Below are 20,736 nucleotides of genomic sequence, written 5' to 3'. Positions count from 1 at the left end.
ATGGGTCTAGAGTGGAAAAGAGAAGTCTGTTGGCCAAATGTGTGCCAGAAAAATGGGCAGCAGGTTACAATGAGGACAGGGGGAGGAGTATTCAAGCCTGTCTTGGGAAACAAAAAACAAGAGAAAAGGAGTCAGGGAGGGAGCTTATATTCCCTTCCAAATATCAAATGAATTTGTCTTTAAAAACAGCTTATATTCACAACAAAATGAAAATGAAACAAACAAAATGAAATAACAGATTGAGAGTCAGGCTCAGTGGCATGTGCCTGTAATCCTAGCACTTTGGGATTCAAGGAGGATCGCTTCAGCCCAGGAGTTGGAGACCAGCTTGGGCAACATAGTGAGACCCTGTCTCAAAAGCAAAAAGAAATAACGAGACAGAAAAGGAAGAACTAATAAGCCATTGATGGAGAATCCTGGTTAACAACTGATTATCTTATATTATAAATAAAGGTAAATAAAGGGGATCCAGCATTATTCTGCCTTTCATAAACGAACTGTGCCACTGGGAAACCAAGCAGTAGATGAGGCAAAGTGTGTCTCTATAGAAATACATCGGTTAATAAACAGAGGACAGAATTGGATTATTGCTGCTCTAGAACACCCAATAAGCCAAAATATTTAGGCCCTGAGCATCAACAGCTGCTAACAAAAGAAAAAGAGAGATAACCAAATACTTAGTGCCTCTTGATGAAAACAGATGCCTCATAAAATATGTCATTTTATTTTAGCACGACATATTCTAGCTAAAGTAAAATGTTGCTGGCCGGGCATGGTGGCTCTCGCCTGTAATCCCAGCACTTTGGGAGGCTGAAGTGGGTGGATCACAAGGTCAGGAGTTCGAGACCAGGCTGGCCAATATGGTGAAACCCCATCTCTACTAAAAATACAAAAATTAGCTGGACGTGGTGGCGCATGCCTGTGGTCCCAGCTACTCAGGAGGCTGAGGCAGAAGAATTGCTTGAACCCTGGAGGCAGAGGTTGCAGTGAGCTGAGATTGCACCACTGCACTCCAGTCTGGGTGACAGAGCGAGACTTCATCTCAAAAAGAAAAAAACATTGAGCTGACCAAGCAGGGAAAGTTGCATTGTCCAGTAGAACTTCCTGTGGTGAAAGAAAAATTCTATCGTGCATTGTCCAGTACAGTAGCCACTAGTCACACATGACTACTGAGCACTTGAAATGTTGCTAGTGGGACTGAGGAATTTAACTGTTATTTTGAGACGGGGTCTCTCTGTTGTCCAGGCTGAAGTGCAGTGGTGCAATCTTGGCTCACTGCAACCTCTGCCTCCTGGGTTCAAGTGATTCTCCTGCCTCAGCCTCCTGAGTAGCTGGGATTACACGAGTGTGCCACCACGCCCCGATAATTTTTAAATTTTTTTTAGTAGAATCAGGCTTTCATCATGTTGGCCAGACTGGTCTTGAACTCCTGACTTCAGGTGATCCGCCTACCTTGGCCTCCCAAAGTACTGGGATTACAGGCGTGAGCCACAGCACCTGGTCTAATTGTTAACTCTCAATTGACTATGGCTGTGATAGTCACGTGTGATACTGGATGCTGCAGCTGCAGATCCAACTACCCGTTTGGAGAAACCTAGGGGACTGAGGAATGTTAGACACACGGTGATGCGCTCAGCAAAATCCAGACTGTTGGGAACTCTACAAAACAAATCACCCATTTCTTCAACAATTAACTTGATGGAGGGAAAACGTATGAAATTAAAAGAGGCTCAAAAGACATGCCCATCAATTACAACGTGTGGACATTATGTGGACCTGATTAAGCAAACTAGAGGGAGAATGTATGAATTTATGAGACAATTAGTAATGTGAACACAATTGATAATGTGGGTATGATCACAAATTTTGGTCTTTATCCACTAAACGCACATTCTGAACTATTTATGGTTGAAATGGTATGATGTCCTAGATTTGCTTCAAAATCATGTGTGGGGCAAGGGGGTGGGGTGTGGCTGGGCAGGACTGGCCATGGTTAATTGTTGTTGGGGCTGGATGGCAGATACATATGACTATGTCTTTGAGAGTCTAAATAATAAAAACTGATGTGGCTATGGGGACTACTTCATAAACACACATCTGCTCCACTATAGGACTCATTAGAGAGCCGGATAAAAGGCCAAGAATGCTTTTGAAAGAATCTAAACTTAATTTCTTTTGAAGAGTCCACGGGAGAGGGCAAAAAGAGGGCTGGGTACGGTGGCTCACGCCTGTAATCCTAGCACTTTGGGATGCTGAGGCGGGTGAATCACGAGGTCAGGGGTTTGAGACCAGCCTGGCCAACATGGTGAAACCCCTGTCTCTACTAAAAATACAAAAAATTGGCTGGGCATGGTGGCAGGCACCTGTAATCTCAGCTACTCCGGAAGCTGAGGCAGAAGAATCACTTGAACCAGGGAGGTGGAGGTTGCAGTGAGCTGAGATCACTCTACTGCACTCCAGCCCAAGCAGCATTTCAAGACTCTCTCTCAAAAAAAAAAAAAAAGAACAGAATAGGACGAGGTGAGAGGACAAATTCACTTGGTGGTCCATACTTGGACCTGGGTCCTATCAGCCAGAGAATCAGGAATGAATACAATCAGCCAAGTCGGTTAACTTCAGAGTTAGTTACTTTCCAGTAAGCCTCCAAAGGACAGTGATGATTAGTATTTCCTGGGTTTCTCTACCCCACAGGTGGAGACCTGCAGATGGATCCAGCACAAAAAGGGCATGCCATGCACACGCTCTGGAATGTACATCATCTTCTCACCGCTATTTGTTTGGTAAATTACAAAATTCTCAATAGTAAAGATACAATTTCACAACCTGCCCTGAGGCACTCCCTCACAAGGCGGATAGGCTGGGAAAGGACAGCCACATTTCCTACCCTGCACCTCAGACTCCTTTTCCAGATCCACACATCAACACGATCAGGTTAGTGAATCCCACTTTCTTACTGCTGCCAATGAAATGTTGGGTGTTAAAACTTGCTATATGTCACTGTCAGGTAACTTCCTCCTGGGCAGTTTATACATGCACAGAAAACTAAACACTTTACACCCACTATCTCATTTAATCTATGCAACTCTTCTGGGAGGCTGATTCTGAGTCCTCCACTTTATAGGCCAGGGAACTGAGGCCTGGAGGAGATAATGTATCCATGACCACAGCCATTAAGAGGAACCTGATTGGCCGGGCGAGGTGGCTCACACCTGTAATCCCAGAACTTTGGGAGACCTAGGTGAGTGGATCACCTGGGCTCAGGAGTTCAAGACCAGCCTGGCCAACAAGGTGAAATGCTGTCTCTATTAAAAACACAAAAATTCCTACATTGAGATACCATCTCATGCCAGTTAGAATGGCAATCATTAAAAAATCCGGAAACAACAGATGTAAGAGAGGATGTGGAGAAATAGGAACACTTTTACACTGTTGGTGGGAGTGTAAATTAGTTCAACCATTGTGGAAGACAGTGTGGCAATTCGTCAAGGACCTAGAAATAGAAATTCCATTTGACCCAGCAATCCCACTACTGGGTATATACCCAAAGGATTATAAATTGTTCTATTATAAGGACGCGTGCACCCGAATATTCATTGTGGCACTGTTTACAATAGCAAAGACCTGGAACCAACCCAAATGCCCATTGATGATAGACTGGACAGGGAAAATGTGGCACATATATACCATGGAATACTACACAGCCATAAAAAACTATCAGTTCGTGTCCTTCGTAGGGACATGGATGAACCTGGAAACCATCATTATCAGCAAACTGACACAAGAACAGAAAATCAAACACCACATGTTCTCACTCATAGGCGGGTATTGAACAATGAGAACACATGGACACAGGGAGGGGAGCATCACACACTGGGGTCTGTCTGGGGGAAATAGGGGAGGGACAGCGGGGGGTGGGGAGTTGGGGAGAGATAGCATGGGGAGAAATGCCAGATATAGGTGATGGGGAGGAAGGCAGCAACCCACATTGCCATGTATGTACCTATGCAACAATTCTGCATGTTCTTCACATGTACCCCAAAACCTAAAACACAATAAAATTAAAAAAAATTGTTATGCTCTGATTTCTCTTCATAACGAATAAATCTTTCACCTTTTACTTAAGATTTCTGTGGAGAGGAACAATTATGAGTTTATAACCAAATTTTTTATGTCCTGCTTAGGCAGGGCTAATAAAAAAAAAAAATACAAAAATTAGCCGGGCATTGTGGTAGGTACCTGTAATTCCAGCTACTCGGGAGGCTGAGACAGGAGAATGGCTTGAATCCAGGAGACGGAGGTTGCAGTGAGCCGAGATTGTGCCACTGCACTCCAGCCTGGGTGACAGAGCGAGACTCCGTCTCAAAAAAAAAAAAAAGGAGAGAGACCCTATTGAGGGTTTCCTTCTTACAAATCATCCAGAGCTTCTCCTCTGCCCAGCAGGAGCACCCACACTTATTGGCTTGGCCCCTTCACCATCTCACCCTGTTCCGTTTACATTTCCAGTTCTTTACCGCCAACTCTGTCCCTGACCCCAGCAAGCCCCATTTCCTATCTTCAGCCACCAGAGTTTCCTCCTCTCTATGCTCCATTTGTGGGACTCAGCCCACACCACCCTCAAGCCTACCCGCTCCATTCTCCACGGCCTTCAAATCCACATGAGGACACCTTCCCTACTCAAATTGATCACGTCTTTGCTTGGAATTCTGGTTTCACATTCACTGTCCTGCAGCAGAGTTAATGTTTGTGTCTCCCTATTAACCCAAATACTATCTACAGTAATTGGGCACATACCAGGTTCTGCCCTCCACTCATTTATCCTCACAAGGCTATGAAGTAGGAATCATTATTATCGTCTTACAGATAAGGAATCTGGGGCCCAGAGGGGTGAGCCACTTGCTCAAGGTCTCACAGCTAAGAAGCAACAAAGCCAGAGCATACATGCTTAACCGTTACTGCCAGATGATTCTAGAAGGAACACCAGGGTGGAAGCATTTTTACCTCCTGCTGCCTTGCACACCCCAGGTGTTAGATGGGTGGGGTTTGCCTCTCTGTGCTAGGCAGTGGCTTAAACCTGCCCTTCTTGTGGTCCTGGGAGCCCACTGACTGAAGAAACTAATTCTTAGAGACTCTGCGTTCAGCATGCCTAGGAAAGAACTTTGGAATTATGCAACGTGCTACGTCACAGGGAATTTAGTCAGTTATCTGAAAACTGCCAATGGCTGATAATTCTGGAGGCTTGGAGCATATTAACACCAAAATGCCTCCTTTTGGTGGGTAGAGGCAGAAAGAAGGAACCTAAACATCCCCAGTAAATAAAAACTCCCCTGGAAACTATGGAAAGAGGACTCTCTTAACGGTACAGGAGCAAACAGTGCCTCCCCACCTTCCCCCAGCACACAAGCAACTAATCTAGGAAATCAGATTGGTTTACGTTTTCCCTAAATCCGGGATTCCAACGGCCGTGTGTGCCTGAGGCAGAAGAGACTGCCTAAAATGTTGGTTAAGAGACGAAGAGAATCTGTCACTTTGTCTCCAGGGGAATCTGGGCAGTTGGGGGACAGAGGGGTAAACTAGCTGCAGAGACTCCCAAAACAACGTTGCAATTGTCTTCCAGCTTGGTGATAAATATGCAAGTGGGACACTTTGTAGAATTTCCCAAAGGGCAGAGCTACCAGCCTCAGGCAAATTATTCCCTCCCACTTAACCCCACCTGGCCCAGAAGAGCCTCAGGCCAGTTGACTTTGAACCTCGGCCTTACACTTACCGCTAGGCTGCCGGCCCGCATGGCGTCAGCAGCTTCTTCTTTAAAGAAGTCTTTCCTTTGGATGCCAGCTGAAGCCTCAAGCCTCAATTCATAACCAAATGCGCCTCAGCCCACCCCGGAGTCAAACCCTGGGAATATGGAATGTGCATAGGGGAGTGGGGGTGGCCTCTCCCAGGAAAATGAGGGCTGCTTTCTCAATCCACAGCAAAGCCGGGGCTCTCCCTCCCCACTGCCCCCAAGCCCCCGATCTGGGTGGCGGGCGGGCACCGGAGCGCCCTGGAATTACCACCTACACCGGGGGCCTAGGGTGTGCACATCGTCGCACTTCCGCCCACCAGGCTAGGAAGTGGGGTCAAGTGATCATAAACCATCACCCGCCTTGCTGCAGCTGGCTGAGTCAGTGGAATGGGATTCCTAAATGTTGGTGGGTAGCGGATACCTTTGAACAGACCATCATGGAAGTTCAGCCCAGGAAAGCTCAGGTGGGCGTCCAGAATGCTCGAAGGGGCCCCGAAGCGCCACCGTATATGGGAGCAAACGCTCCAATCTACTGTGGTAGGGGCGCTCGGGAAATCTGCATTTAAACCCTTTTACCCATCAATTTAATTCAAGCTTGGAAAGATGACAGATCTAAAGTGCCGAGCACAGCCCTCCTGTCCGACACACTGGGAACCGCTCGTGTTGGGAGAGGCCCACTATGTGCTAAGTTGCCGCCCAAGTCCAAGAACACAAGCATGGGGGTTGTACTCTAGGAGCCGCAGGGCCAGGAACTGCGTCCCACAGGGTGGAATTTCTGAGAGCGCATGGGCCTCCTTTCCGACCTCGGGAACCCCCGACGGCCTTGGTTATTCCAGAGGCCTAGCGCACAGAATGGGCTGCTGGCCGAAAGCAGCGATACCTGTGCCTTTTCCGCAGCTCCAGAGGCCGCACTCGGCATCAGGCGGAGCCACCAGGGCGGACGGAGCCCACAACGGGATCCGGCCGCCCCTGCGCAGCGGCTACCCCGCGGGCGGGAGGACGCGCCGAGGCGCCCTGGCCGCGGCCCAGGGGCAGGTGCAGGAGCCGCGCGGCTGGCGCGCTCAGGGCGCGGGTGCCAGGTTGCGCGGGCGGGCACGACAGGGAGGGGCGCGGGCCCCGGGAGCCCGACGCCAGGGCGTGGTGCTTGTGGCGGCGGGGGCAGAGTCGACACAGTACCTTGATTTTTGACCTGGCAACTGGGCGCTGCTTGGCCGCCAGGTGTCCTTCGGGGCCATCGGCGTCGCCAGGCTCGGGGGTTTCGCGCTCGGGGCCGTGCGGGGACGAGCTGCTCTCGGCGCCTCCAGGCTCGCCCGCGCTGCTGCTGCCGCTGCCGCTGCTGCTGCCGCCGTCGCTGCGGCAGTCCTCGGGGGGGTCGTGGAGCAGGCTGCCCAGGCCCACTGTGGAGGGAGGGACCGCGCCCCGACACACACACTCAGCGTCAGCCCGCAAGCCCGCGGCAGTTTGACCTGCGGGCGGTGCCGCCGCCGCCTAGCCCAGGACCTGGGCACCTCGCCAAGTGGGCAACGTGGCGGGGGTGGGCGAGTAAGTCCCGGATTGGCCCCTCGAGCTAGCTTGGGGGGCTCGGGGCCTCTTCCCGGTCCCAGCCCCGGCTCCCACGAGGAACTGGGCGGCCACGGGCGGCGGAGGACCCCGCGCGCCAAGTTTCCTCTCGGGGTGGGGGAGGCGGGTCTGATCTCTCCCCAGCTACCCCCAGAAGGGTTGGCGGGCCTTTGTGCACCCCCATGAGGACGTGAGATTGGGGGTTAACCCCTGCTAGCTTTCGTTCCCTTTCCTGGGCCACCTCGGCCCGCGCCGCAGCCAACGGTCCCGCCGCCGGGCAATTAGAGGCTCCCACTAGGGGGAAGGGGGCGCCGAGAGTCCCGGGCATCCCAGTCCCTCACTGCCCGCCCTCCCCGCGCCTGGAAGACTCCCGCGTGCTCCCGGAAGAGGGGGATGAGGTGGGGAGCCCGACCCTGACGAAGAGCAGAGAAGACCCGCCACCCCTTCCCCCACCCCGGGAGCCCAGCGCCCAGGCCCGGCCCCCGCGCGCGCGCTCACCTGGGATGTAGGTGTCTGCCCTTTTCTCATCCGGGAGCTCATCCCAGCTGCGGACCGAGACCCCCAGGCTCCTCCTCTTCACCAGGAAGACTTTGGGCATGGTGGGGTCCCCTCTCCCGGCTGCGGCCCCCTCCTCCCGGCTGCTCCCCGCTAGGGGCGACGGCGGCGTCTCTGTCCCCGGCTCCCGGCGGCCAGAGCCCACCTTCCCGCCTCGCCTGCCCTCTTCCTCCACCCCCCTCCGCGACGCGGCCCAGGCCTCTCCCCCGCACGCCCGGCGACTCCCAGCCTCCGGGCTCGGCGACACCTATGCCTTAAATCGCGGGTGAGACCACGCCGGGGAAAAAGTTTCATAAGGTGGAATAGAAAAGGCACCAGGAAACTTGGGAGTGAGCATGCGCCCTGCAACATAACGGTGTCAACAAGCTCGCTACCTGTCCGACCGGTTCCGGCGGCCGGGGCTGCCTGTTCCAGCCCTTCCTTAGGCATGAATGTTTGCAAAAGAATTTGAAGTCTGTTCTTCCCCCTCCTCTTTTTTAAAAAAAGAACATATTTTAATCAACCGCCTTCCCATTCCCCCATCACCTACACCTCGAGATGAGCTCTTCGAGATAAACCCCAGGTTTGCCTCTCAGGGCACCCCTCCGGTGAGTTGGGGCCTCCCACAAGTTGCCCCCTCCCCCGCCCGGTGGATCTCTCAGACGAGCCAGAAAATGGCTCAGTTCCTCTGGACCTTGTGGAGCCTTCCTGGGGCTTGGAGAAATCTGGGCGGTCAGAAGGGGAGGCGGCGGGAGACTTCCAAGGACTCTGATTATTAATAATGGGCGGGGGGACCTTAGGGGCTTAAGCCATGCATCAGCTACAACACCCCCCATAAGCAGTAAAAATAAATTTTAAAATTTGTCATCTTTAGAACACGTTATTTTTCTGACTAGTATCATAAAATCTAAGAAAAACAAGGCTTGCCCCGCCAAAGCAGCTTCCATCCCAAGACGTTGCACCCCGAAAGCCCCCTCACCCCAACTAAACACACAATAGAAACAGAAGCCAGGAGCATATTATGCAAATGCAGCTTCGAAACAAGCCCCCAATCCGCTCCCACTCCCACCACTGCCTCCCCTAACCACCGGATCCCCAAATTCTGGGGCTGGGAAATACCTTTCCAGGGAGCCACCATAGTGAACGTTGGCTACATCTTCTCGCCGTCCCTACCGGGGGAGGGAGGAAAGCTTTGCGTTTATTATTATATCTGTCTGTTCCGATCAACCTTTATGTCTGGAGGGGAGAGGGAGAGAAGGAGGGGGAGTTGGTGAAAAGTGCCAAGTTTCTCAAGCAATTGTGCTCACATTGGGGGGCGCGCTGCCCTTCCCAAGACCTTGTTCGGGTGCGCCCAGGACAAACGGCACAGCCTCCAGTGTCGCTGGGATCGCCCTGCTCCAGGAGGTCGTCAGACGTGTCCAGCCGCCGGGTGCTGCGGGGGCGCGTCTGGCGAGGGATGCCCTGGAGCCCGCAGCTCACCCAACAGCCAGCCTCACCTGTCTGTAACCTGACCCGCCGCGCACCCAGCCCACAGGGCCCGGGAAACAACACAGCGGTTTTCCCTGTTCCCTTCCGCCCTGAATGGCCCTTGGGGACACAGCCGCCTGGTAACGGATTTCTCGGCGCTACTGGCAGACTCGAGCGGCGCAGAGAGCCGGGGCTCTGCTCTCCCCGGGCTGCGGAGGGGACCGGCGCGCCACGCCTCCAGGCATGCCCTCAAGGAGTCACCCTCTCTGGACTGAACTCTGAACTCCAGCTTTTCTCTAAGGAAAACCAGCTAAGAACGAAAAAGACTTTGATCCCGATGAGCCAGAGGAGGAGGAGGAGGAAGACATTTCTAAGTAGCAGTGCAGGAAAACCAGGCTTCTTGTCTATGAGGCTGATGGGGCAGCTTCCGGGAGACTCTGCAGATTTATTTTTATCCGCCAGCAAACGGGATTTGCTAGAAAGAAGGAGCTTGGGTGAATGGAAGAGTAAAAATAAAGTACAACTATGAAGTTACAGAACTATTCCCAGTCTTTAAAAATCTTCAAAACTTCACTTCGTTAAGAACTCCCCGTTTTACAGAAGAGGCTGTCAACTCCATTCATAAAGTTTTTTTTTTCTTTCACTGGATTTCAAACCAGTGAGTGCTCGACTACTTTGCCTATTTCTATTATTTAAAAAGATTAAGGCCGGGCACGGTAGCTCACGCCTGTAATCACAGCACTTTGGGAGGCCGAGGTGGGCAGATCACCTGAGGTCAGGAGTTCGAGACCAGCCTGATCAACATGGAGAAACCCCGTCTCTACTAAACGTACAAAAATTAGCAGGGCGTGGTGGCACATGCCTGTAATCCCAGCTACTCCGGAGGCTGAGGCAGGAGAATCGCTTAAACCTGGGAGGTGGAGGTTGCAGTGAGCCCAGATGGGTCCATTGCACTCCAGCCTGGGCAACAAGACTGAAACTCCGTCTCAAAAAAAAGGAAAAAAAGAAAAGATTATAGGATGATTAAGTACAAGGCTAGAAACCTCCAAAGCAATGAAACCTTTGTAGGTTTGGGGATGAAGACTTAACAGGATAACAACACTTTTATTCTGTGATCGTTGGATGCACACCTACTATATTTGCTGGGTGCTTCTTGGGGACAAAGGAATTTTAATGTGTTTTATTTATCTCTCGTTTTCTTGATCAGACTTGACATAGGTCTATAAAAATTATTGACATATACAAAGAACCAGCTTTTATCTTGGTTGATTGTCTCCACTGCTTATAAGGTTTGGTTTTCTAAGTATTCTGAGGGGGGCTGATAGAGTATCCCAGAAAGTAGGATAAGAAATTAACCCAGTTCTCATTTTCTTGCACTGCTATAAAAATGTCTTCCTTCTCCTCCCTCCTCCTCCTTATATGCTTATACACTGTTGGTGAGAATGCAAATTAATTCAGCCCCTGTGGAAAACAGTTTGGAGATTTCTCAGGAACTAAGAATAGAAATACCATTGGACCCAGCAATCCACTTACTGGGTATACAACCAAAGGAAAATAAATCGTTTCACCAATAAGCATTTGTATGTTTATTGCAGCACTATTCACAAAAGAAGAGACATGTTATCAACCCAGGTGCCCATCAATAGTGGACAGGATAAAGAAAATGTGGTACATATACACCATAGAATACTATGCTGCCATAAAAAAGAATGAAATCATATATTTGCAGTAACATGGATGCAGCTGGAGGCCATTATCTGGTGCAAATTAACTCAGAAACAGAAAATCTAATTCTGTAGGTTCTCAATTAGAGTGGGAACTAAACATTGGGTACACACAGATACGAAGATGGGAACAATGAACACTGGGGATTCCAAAAGTGGGAAGGGAGAGAGGGGGAAAGGCTTGAGAAACTACCTATCAGGTACTATGTTCACTATTTGTTTTTGTTTAATTTTTGAGACAGAGTTTCCCTCTGTCCCTCAGGCTGTGCTGCAATGGTGAGATCTCAGTTCACTGCAACCTCCTCCTCCCGGGCTCAAGCAATTTTTGTGCCTCAGCCTCCCAAGTAGCCGGGACTACAGGCATGTGCCACCACATCCGGCTAATTTTTGTATTTTTAGTAGAAACAGGGTTTCACTATGTTGGCCAGGCTGGTTTCGAACTCCTGAGCTCGAGTGATACACCCACCTGCCTTGGTCTCCCAAAGTGCTGGGATCATAGGCGTGAACCACCACAACTGGCCTATGTTCACTGTTTGGGAGATAGGATCATTAGAAGCCCACACTTCAGCATCATGCAGTTTACCCATGAAACAAACCTGCACAGGCACCCCTTGAATCTAAAATTTAAAAAGAAAAGAAAAAGTAAATAATGCTTTAAAACTTTTTCACATCATTTTCTAAATACCTTTATTAACATTCATTTGGTAATATTATTTGTCACATTTCTTTAAAAAGAGGGAAAATAGGCTATGAGAAACTAAGTACATTCAAGTACCATCAGGCGCCGTGGCTCATGTCTGTAATCCCAGCACTTTGGGAGGCTGAGGCAGGCAGATCACCTGAGGTCAGGAGTTCGAGACCAGCCTGGACAACATGGTGAAACCTATTGATACTAAAATACAAAAATTAGCCGAGCATGGTGGTGCACGCCTGTATTCCCAGCCACTTGGGAGGCTGAGTCAGGAGAATCACTTGAATCTAGGAAGTGGAGGTTGCAGTGAGCCAAGATTGCCCTACTACACTCCAGCCTGGGAGACAGAGCAAGACCCTGTCTAAAAAAAAAAAAGTATTGCTCTGTCGCTCAGGCTGGAGTGCAATGGCATGATCCCGGCTCACTGCAACTTCCGCCTCCTGAGTTCAAGTGATTCTCCTGCCTCAGACTCTCCAGTAGCTGGGATTGCAGCTGCGCGCCACCACACCTGGCTAATTTTTGCATTGTTAATAGAGACGGGGTTTCACCATGTTGGCCAGGCTCATCTCAAACTCCTGACCTCATGATTCACCCACCTCAGCCTCCCAAAGTGTTGGGATTACAGATGTGAGCCACCACTTCTGGCCCAATTATTCTTCATGTGTACATCATCATATCTCATTTGCAACAAGGTCAGTTTAACCTAGTAATTAAATAAACAAACTGCATAAATTAAAAATATATAAAAGCAGACATTTATATCTGAGCCTCTTACTACATTCAGTACAAAATGTACTTTTGATTGTTTTGTCAGATTGTAGAGGTGACTTGCTGATACAGTGTGGGTACATTTGGTGGAGTTGAGTGAATTCGGGGTGTAGCTATTGACCTTGAAATAGATTTATTTCTTTTTCTTCCACCTGAGATCATGGCCTCTGCCTTATTTGTAAGAGGCCCTCATTATGAAAGCAAATGATGTGGCTGATATCACACCATGTGTTAAATACCTTATATTTAAATATAGACGTTTTGGTCATAGTCAAAGTTGAATACTCAGAACTTACAAACACCCACAAGATGTTAATAAAAACAATTTCAATTTTAAAAAAAGAAAAAATGAACCCAATTCTTTAAAAATCTCAAGACTGAAGTTGGAAGAGACAGGAGACATAATGTGGTCCACACTCCACCCAATATTGGGGGTGAGGAGTCTATACAGCACCCTAGGTGTACATCTAGCCCTGCTTGAATACTTCCAATGCTGGGAAGCTCACTATCTCAGAAAGCAACCTATTCTCTGGTTAGACAACAATGGTGCTACAAAGCTTTTCTTTCTGCTTGTGGAAATCTGCTTTCCTGCCCTTCCACCTCCCCCTTTTTTTCTGTCCTCCAGGGCTGCTGAGACTCCCCCTGCACTCCCTCCACCTGGTAGTTCTTCAAATTCTTGAAAGCAGCCATCTGCACCCTCACTTAAGACTTCTTTTCTCCAGTAATATATAGTCAGGTTGAAAGCAGACAGGTACAAACCTGCTCAGTGGCATCCTTGGAGCACACAGCGATAAGCAGAGGGTAAGATGTTGAGAAAATATTCCTAAGGAAACTTTATTTACACTTTTAATTGAAGTATACTACAGTATTAGGAAAATGATATATTTTCACCCACTGAACTCACCAGTGGAAAAAGCACCCAAGTGCAAGCCAAGGCTGCCTGCTCTCACCACCCCATTCATATTAGATTGCTTCCTTGCAGATACAGTAAGGCAAAAAAGAAGAAATAAGAGTATAAGGATTATAAAGGAAAACAACAAAATTACTATTGTTTGTGGTCAGTATCATGGTCTAAGGAAAACCCAAAATAATCTATAGATAAATTATTAGAATTAATAAGAGAGTTTAGCAAAGTTGCAGTGTAGAAAATCTGTGTGTAAGGTTTGAGCATCAATTAAATTTCTATATGCCAGCAACAGTCAGAAAAATTAAAAGTCGAACGAAAAGGGCTCCTTCCTTTTACCTCGTTGCACTCTTGAGAGCAAGATGGGTCACCAGCAGCTGTACTGGAACCAGCTGCGAAAATTTGGCCAGAGTTCTTGCTCTCGTCAAGTCTGTTCAAACCGGCATGGTCTGATGCAGAAATATGGCCTCAATATGTACCACCAGTGTTTCCGTCAGTACGTGAAGGATATTGGTTTCGTTAAGTTGGACTAAATGATCTTCCTTCAAAGGATTATCCAAGACATCTACCATGAAAAACCATGATAGTTCTTTGTATGTAAAATAACATTTTTAAAAACTTCAAAAAAGTCTAATGAAAAAATGATTTAAAACACAACAAAAATACAAAACTCCTTGCAATCGATTTTTCAAAAATACTGTGCAAGCTCTTTGTGTATACAATTTTTAAAAACTTTATTGGTACACGAATGTGGTGGTGTGCACCTGTAGTCCCAGAGACTTGGGAGGCTGAGGTGGGAGGATCACCTGAACCCGGGATGTGGAGGTTACAGTGAGCCTATATGGTGCTACTGCACTCCAGCCTGGGCCACAGAGCAGGAAGACCCTGCCTCAAAAAACAAACAAACAAACAAAAAACCCACAAAATAAAAAAACTTTATTAGAAGACACTAATCAATGGAAAGTTTTACCATATTAATGGATTGGAAGATTCAGAATCAAAGAGGCCAAAATTCCCCAAATTCATCTGTAGATGTAATACAATTATTTTAAAAACTTGACAGTCTTTTGTGGGACCTGATAAATTTGTTTCAAAGTTTATGTGAAAGAAAAGTTGAAACATTCCTCAAGAAGGACAAGGTGTGTGGACTTGATCTATCTGATGCGAATAGTAATTTAAATGATATGGCATTCATTCACAGAGAGACCACTGGTACCTGAGAGTAAGCCTGGAAACAGCCCCACATGTATGTGTGCATTTGATTTATGAGAGAGGGTATTCAGTGCAGCAGGGAAAGATGTCATATTCAATATCTGTAAATAGACAATGTAGAAGAATATACTTATGACCACAGGATAAGAAAGAATTTCTTAAATGCCCAAAAAATAAATCACAAAAGAAAAAGGATTTCCACCTTTAAGGATTGTGAACTTAAAAAAGAAAATGTTGATAAATTTGTAGACAAATTAAGAATGTCTTTTTCAAAACACACAATAGCCGGGCGCGGTGGCTCACGCCTGTAATCCCAGCACTTTGGGAGGCCGAGGCGGGTGGATCACGAGGTCAAGAGATCCAGACCATCCTGGTCAACATGGTGAAACCCCGTCTCTACTAAAAATACAAAAAATTAGCTGGGCATGGTGGTGCGTGCCTGTAATCCCAGCTACTCAGGAGGCTGAGGCAGGAGAATTGCCTGAACCCAGGAGGCGGAGGTTGCGGTGAGCCGAGATCGTGCCATTGCACTCCAGCCTGGGTAACAAGAGTGAAACTCCGTCTCAAAAAAAAAAAAAAAAAAAAAAAAAAAAAACACAATAAGGAGAATGATACACTAAACAATAAAATGAGAAAACTTTTGGAACACATTTCTCTTACAAAGGATTAGAATCCAGAATATATATAGAACTCTTATGAATCAATTTTTAAAAAGATAAACTCAATAGGAAAACGGCAAAAGACAGGAACAGGCATTTCCAGGAAAACGTGAATGATCATCAACATATAAAAAGATGCTCAATCTCATTCATAAACAAGAAAAATTGCAAATTAAAATGACAATGAAATACTGTTTTATATCAGACTGACAAAAATCTAGAAGTCTGTTGGCGAGGGCAAGCAATGGATTTGGCTTTATTTAGTAAAATTGAGCCAGAAATTTCAAAACACATTTTTAATCTAGAAAAAGTCATACATCATGTACCAAGAGTCACAGGCAAGAATATTCATAGTATCATCACTCATAATACTCCAAAAAATAAAAACTCAACCTAAAAATAAAAGACACAATCCAAATACCTATCAATAACTAATTGGATGAGTAAATTGTGATAAATTTATGCAATAAAAATAAATGGTTCCCACAGCCACACACACTCAATAAAGCCACACAATCAAAAATATAGTTGAATGAAAAAGTAAATTACAAAAAATTGTAATATTCAAATTATTTTTTAAAACACATAATAGTGAACAATATGTTATTTAGGAATGCAAACATATGTGTTAAAACCATCAAGCAACAGGCCAGGCATGGTGGCTCAGGCCTCTAATCCCAGCACTATGGGAGGCCAAGGCAGGCAGATCGCTTGAGGTCAGGAGTTCAAGACCAGCCTGGCCAACATGGTGGAACCCTGTCTCTACAAAAATTAGCCGGGCATGGTGGCACACACCTGTAATCCCAGCTACTCGGGAGGCTCAGGCAAGAGAATTGCTTGAACCTGAATGGTGGAGATTGCAGTGAGCCAAGATCCTGCCACTGCACTCCAGCCTGGGCAACAGAGCAAGACTCCATCTCAAAAAAAAAAAAAGCAAAAACAACAACAAAAAGAAAACCATTAGACAATAATCGATAATTTGGAAGAATATCAAAGGAATTATGCTGAATAAAAAAGCCAGTCTCAAAGTTTACATATTTTATGATTCCATTTATATAACATTCTTGAAAGGACAAAATTACAAAAATGGAGAAAACATTGGTGGTTGCTAGGAGTTAAGGATTTGTAAAAGGAAGACACAAGATATTCTTGTGGCATTGGAACTTTTCAGTATCTTGACTGTGGTGGTTGATATACAAGCCTACATTACGTGGTGAAATTGTATAGAACTAAATACACACACACACACACACACACACACAAATGAGTACAGGTAAAATGGGGTAAATATGAATAAAAGCTGTGGATTGTCTCAATGTCAATATCCTGCTTGTGATATCATACTCTAATTCTGTAAGATTTACCATTGGAGAAGACAGGCAAAGGGCACACACCTGCCTGTGAATTTGTACTGTCTCAAAATTAATAATTTAAATAATCATTAGTTACAGTGAGAAAATTACTAATAACAAAAGTTAAGATAGTAGTGACCACCAGGGGGAGAGGAAAGGGTGTACACAGGAGTATCCCAACACAAAGGAAAGATAAACGTTTGAGGGGTGAATTTCCCGATTACCCTGATTTGATCATCATACATTGTATACATCTATCAAAAGATCACAGGTACCCCTAAAATATGTACAGCTATTATATATCAATTAAAAAATTCAACAAAATGTCCAGGTGCAGTGGCTCACGCCTGTAATCCCAGCACTTTGGGAGGCCAAGGCGGGTGGATAACTTGAGGCTAGGAGTTTGAAACTAGCCTGACCAACATGGTGAAACCCCATCTCTACTAAAAAAATTTAAAAATAAATTCAACAAAGATCACTGACTCGTTGAGACAACTCTGGCCCTGTTGACTGCTGGCACTGTGCTCCAGCCTTGTCAGTTGGGGACCCAAGATCTGTTTGGGACCTAGGACGTCTGGTAAAAGTCAGACTTGGCAGTGACCCCTCTTTCTAGGCTGATCCTTCAGTCCTATTGCTTTTTGGTAGATCTGATGGATCACTGTCCTGCAGCCAGTTCTTCATGTGGTACCTGTTAGGCCAGTGCTGGCGGAGGCATGCTCCTCTTTCTTTGCCACAGAACAAACACTAGTCAGTCTTGCAAAGCCTTTCTTGCACTTTAAAGTGAGATTAAGTTAATTTTAATTTGGCTAAAAACTTCCTAAAAGAGAAAATTCAGTCTACTGATTTGGCATAGGCAAATGGACTTTGAAATTTCTTTAAAGTAAAGAAGTTGTAGGTACAGTTAGATTGTAGTCTTGAGGTTTGTGTGAAGCCAGTGTTACCTTATTTTGATTTCCTTGTTCAGGTCAGGGCCTGAAACATCTACGGGGGGAGGTGAAAGAATTCAAAATGTTCTGCATGAAAGCATTTTTCACCAAAACGAGCCTCATCCCTTTAGGCAAAACACACACACTAAAGGAAACAGGGAAACAGTCTTTTTATTTTATTTACTTATTTTTTGAGATGGAGTCTCACTCTGTTGCCCAGGCTGGAGTACAGTGGTGCCATCTTGGTTCACTGCAATCTCTGTACCTTGGGTTCAAGCGATTCTCCTGCCTTAGCCTCCCGAGTAGCTGGGACTATTGGTGCACACCACCATGACGGCTAATTTTTGTATTTTTAGTAGACACAAAGTTTCACCATGTTGGCCAGGCTGGTCTTGAACTCCTGAGCTCAAGTGATCTGCCCACCTTGGCTTCCCAAAGTGCTGGGATTATAGGTGAGAGCCACCACGCCCAGCTGAAACTGGCTTTTTTTTCTCCTCACTGTGTACAAGTTCAGTCATTGTCTTGAACACTGACTGTCTCAAATACCTGTTTTCTGTTTTGAATATTATCTTGTCTGAATAAGAAGCTGACTTTTCCATAGAGAGGCCCTGGAATCTAAACGTATCAGAACAATTAATTTATCTGTGTCTTCTATTCTTTATCCATTTATCTACGGATAAACACTTCAGTGGTTCCCACATCTTGGCTATGGTGAATAATGCTGCAGTGAACGCGGGAGTGCAGCTATCTCTTCGAGACAGTGATTTCACTTCCTTTGGATATATACCCAGAAGTAGGACTGCTGGATCATATGGCAGTTCTATTTTTATTTTTTGAGAAACCTCCCTACTGTTTTCCATAATGGCTGTACCAATTTACATTCCCAACAATTTCTGAGGGTTTCCTTTTCTCCACACTTTTGCCAACACTTGTTAGTTTTTGCTTTTTTGATAACAGTCACCCTAACAGTTGTGAGGTGACAGCTCATGGTGGTTTTGATCCGCATTTCTCTGATGATTAGTGATGTTGACTACATTTTCGTGTACCTGTCAACCCAATTTGTATGTCTTCTTTGGGAAAATGTCTCTTCATGTCCTTTTCCCATTTTTAATTGGGTTATTTGGGGTTTTTTGCTATTGAGTGGCATGATTTCCTTATTTATTTTGGGTATGCTTTTATTGAATATATGATTTGCAAACATTTTCTCCCATTCCATGGGTTGCTTTCTCCTTTTGTTGATTGTCACAATGTCTTTTTTTATTATTATTATTGAGACAAGGTCTCACTCTGTCATCCAGGCTGGAGTGCAGTGGCACGATCTCAGCTCACTGCAACCTCCACCTCCTGGGTTCAAGAGATTCTCCTGCCTCAGCCTCCCGAGCAGCTTGGGTTACAGGCATGTGCCACCACGCCCGGCTAATTTTTGTATTTTCAGTAGAGACAGGGTTTCACTATGTTGAAACCAACCCGTCTGTCACAATAATTTTTAAAAGAAACCAAATCAATTAGCATAGTGGGCATGTATAGGAACCTGCTGCACTGCACACCTTTATGCTTGCGCAATTTCCCACTTATGAGTTCACTTCCTCACAACAGAGTCTGCAACTTCCTTTCCCAGACTCCATGCTAGTGGGTGCAAGCATGTGACCCGGGTGCTATGACTGGGATTTTCCCATAGACTCCAGTTAGAAACGAACAACATGAGCAATATGAACCGCGAGGGGCCGTCAGTGTCCGCTGGGGCAAGGGTGAGTGAGACGTCCGCAGCTCGGAGGGTGCTGTGGCCAGCTTCCTGGTGGTTGAGCCCTGTGCTCAGCCCGAATGGTAGTTAGTCTTCCTGTCTGTACCAGAGCTCCACGACGAGCAGCAGGGACACTCAAGCTGTGCTCTCAGGATGACCGAGCGACCCCTGACATCGAGCTCTTTGGGAAGTGGAGCACCGATGATGCGCAGATCAATGACATTTCCCTGCAGGATAACACTGCGGTGAAGGAGAAGTATGCCAAGTACCTGCCTCACAGTGCAGGGCGGTATGCCGCGAAACGCTTCCGCAAAGCTCAGTGCCACGTCGTGGGGCGCCTCACTAACTCCATGATGATGCACGGCTGCAGCAACGGCAAGAAGCTCATGACTCTGCGCATCGTCAAGCATGCCTTCGATTTCATCCACCTGCTCACGGGCGAGAACCCTCTGCAGGTCCTGGTGAACGCCGTCATCAACAGTGGTCCCCGGGAGGACTCCACACGCATGGGGCGAGTCGGGACTGTGAGACGACAGGCTGTGGACGTGTCCCCACTGCGCCGGGTGAATCAGGCCATCTGGCTGCTGGGCACAGGCGTTCGTGAGGCTGCCTTCCGGAACATCAAGACCATTGCCGAGTGCCTGGCAGATGAGCTCATCAATGCCGCCAAGGGCTCCTCCAACTCGGATCACGAGGTCAAGAGATCGAGACCATCCTGGTCAACATGGTGAAACCCCGTCTCTACTAAAAATACAAAAAATTAGCTGGGCATGGTGGCGCGTGCCTGTAATCCCAGCTACTCAGGAGGCTGAGGCAGGAGAATTGCCTGAATCCGGGAGGCGGAGGTTGCGGTGAGCCGAGATCGCGCCATTGCACTCCAGCCTGGGTAACAAGAGCGAAACTCCGTCTCAAAAAAAAAAAAAAAAAAAAAAAAATAGAAGGAGGACGAGCTGGCGCGTGTGGCCAAGTCCAACCGCTGATTTTTCCAGCTGCTGCCCAATAAACCTCGCCCTTTGGGGCAGCCCCACAAAAAAAAAAAAAAAAAGAATGGTAGTTAGTTACTCAGACATCCTGGCCAGAGATGGCAGGGACAGACGCCCTCATAGGAGTGGCCTGCACTTTAATTTGAGCATCGATTCAGGATGCTTCCTTCCAAGATGGAGTCTCCGTCTCCTGAGATTCTATGAGCTACCTAGCAGCGTTTAACACGTTCCTTTTCTGATTTAACTGGCTACAGTGAGTTCTGCTGCCACATCTTGGGTCGTCGATTCTGCCTTGGTGTCCCAGGACCGTATTAAGACCTTCAGCTGTCTTCTGATCGAGGACAAGATCGTGGTGTCTCATCATCCCCACCCCATTGTAATTCAAAATATAAACAATGCTAAACCATAAAGTATATACTTGTCTTTTTTTCTT

General features: G+C 46.9%; 3 protein-coding genes and 1 non-coding gene across 7 annotated transcripts in view; 3 read left to right on the top strand and 1 right to left on the bottom strand.

Annotated features, from left to right (window-relative positions):
• OVOL2 (ovo like zinc finger 2) overlaps positions 1 to 9,483 on the bottom strand; it is a 61,736-nt gene extending 52,253 nt beyond the window's left edge. For 2 of the 4 annotated variants that reach the window (XR_010342917.1, XM_064376734.1), the window contains exons 1-2: positions 7,841 to 7,940; positions 6,959 to 7,179 (exon numbers count right to left, since the gene is read on the bottom strand). Coding sequence is in view for 3 of the 4 variants with exons in the window: in XM_064376734.1 (XP_064232804.1) it covers positions 6,959 to 7,179; positions 7,841 to 7,940 (321 nt within the window). In the remaining variant the exon portion in view is untranslated. Of the gene's footprint in view, positions 1 to 6,958; positions 7,180 to 7,840; positions 9,167 to 9,372 lie in introns of those variants that run through there. The other 2 variants (XM_064376705.1, XM_064376720.1) reach the window with 2 other exon arrangements.
• LOC135276254 (U5 spliceosomal RNA) lies at positions 4,074 to 4,189 on the top strand. The gene has a single exon (XR_010343817.1). It is a non-coding gene; the product is annotated as a U5 spliceosomal RNA (small nuclear RNA).
• A 4,309-nt stretch (positions 9,484 to 13,792) lies between the features above and the next one.
• Positions 13,793 to 13,963, top strand: LOC110568855 (small ribosomal subunit protein uS14-like). Its single transcript, XM_021673570.1, has one exon. The coding sequence runs from the start codon at positions 13,793 to 13,795 to the stop codon at positions 13,961 to 13,963; it is 171 nt and encodes a 56-aa protein (XP_021529245.1).
• Positions 13,964 to 19,400: 5,437 nt separating this feature from the next.
• Positions 19,401 to 20,300, top strand: LOC105732840 (small ribosomal subunit protein uS7-like). Its single transcript, XM_064373839.1, has 2 exons — positions 19,401 to 20,015; positions 20,259 to 20,300. The coding sequence occupies exons 1-2, from the start codon at positions 19,401 to 19,403 to the stop codon at positions 20,298 to 20,300; spliced, it is 657 nt and encodes a 218-aa protein (XP_064229909.1).
• The last annotated feature ends 436 nt before the right edge of the window (positions 20,301 to 20,736 follow it).

Source organism: Aotus nancymaae, unplaced genomic scaffold (genome assembly GCF_030222135.1).
Source record: "Aotus nancymaae isolate 86718 unplaced genomic scaffold, 86718_ANA_hifiasm-v0.15.2.pri h1tg000001l, whole genome shotgun sequence".
NCBI classification, from domain to species: domain Eukaryota; kingdom Metazoa; phylum Chordata; class Mammalia; order Primates; family Aotidae; genus Aotus; species Aotus nancymaae.
This window is presented reverse-complemented; position numbering and strand designations above follow the sequence as displayed.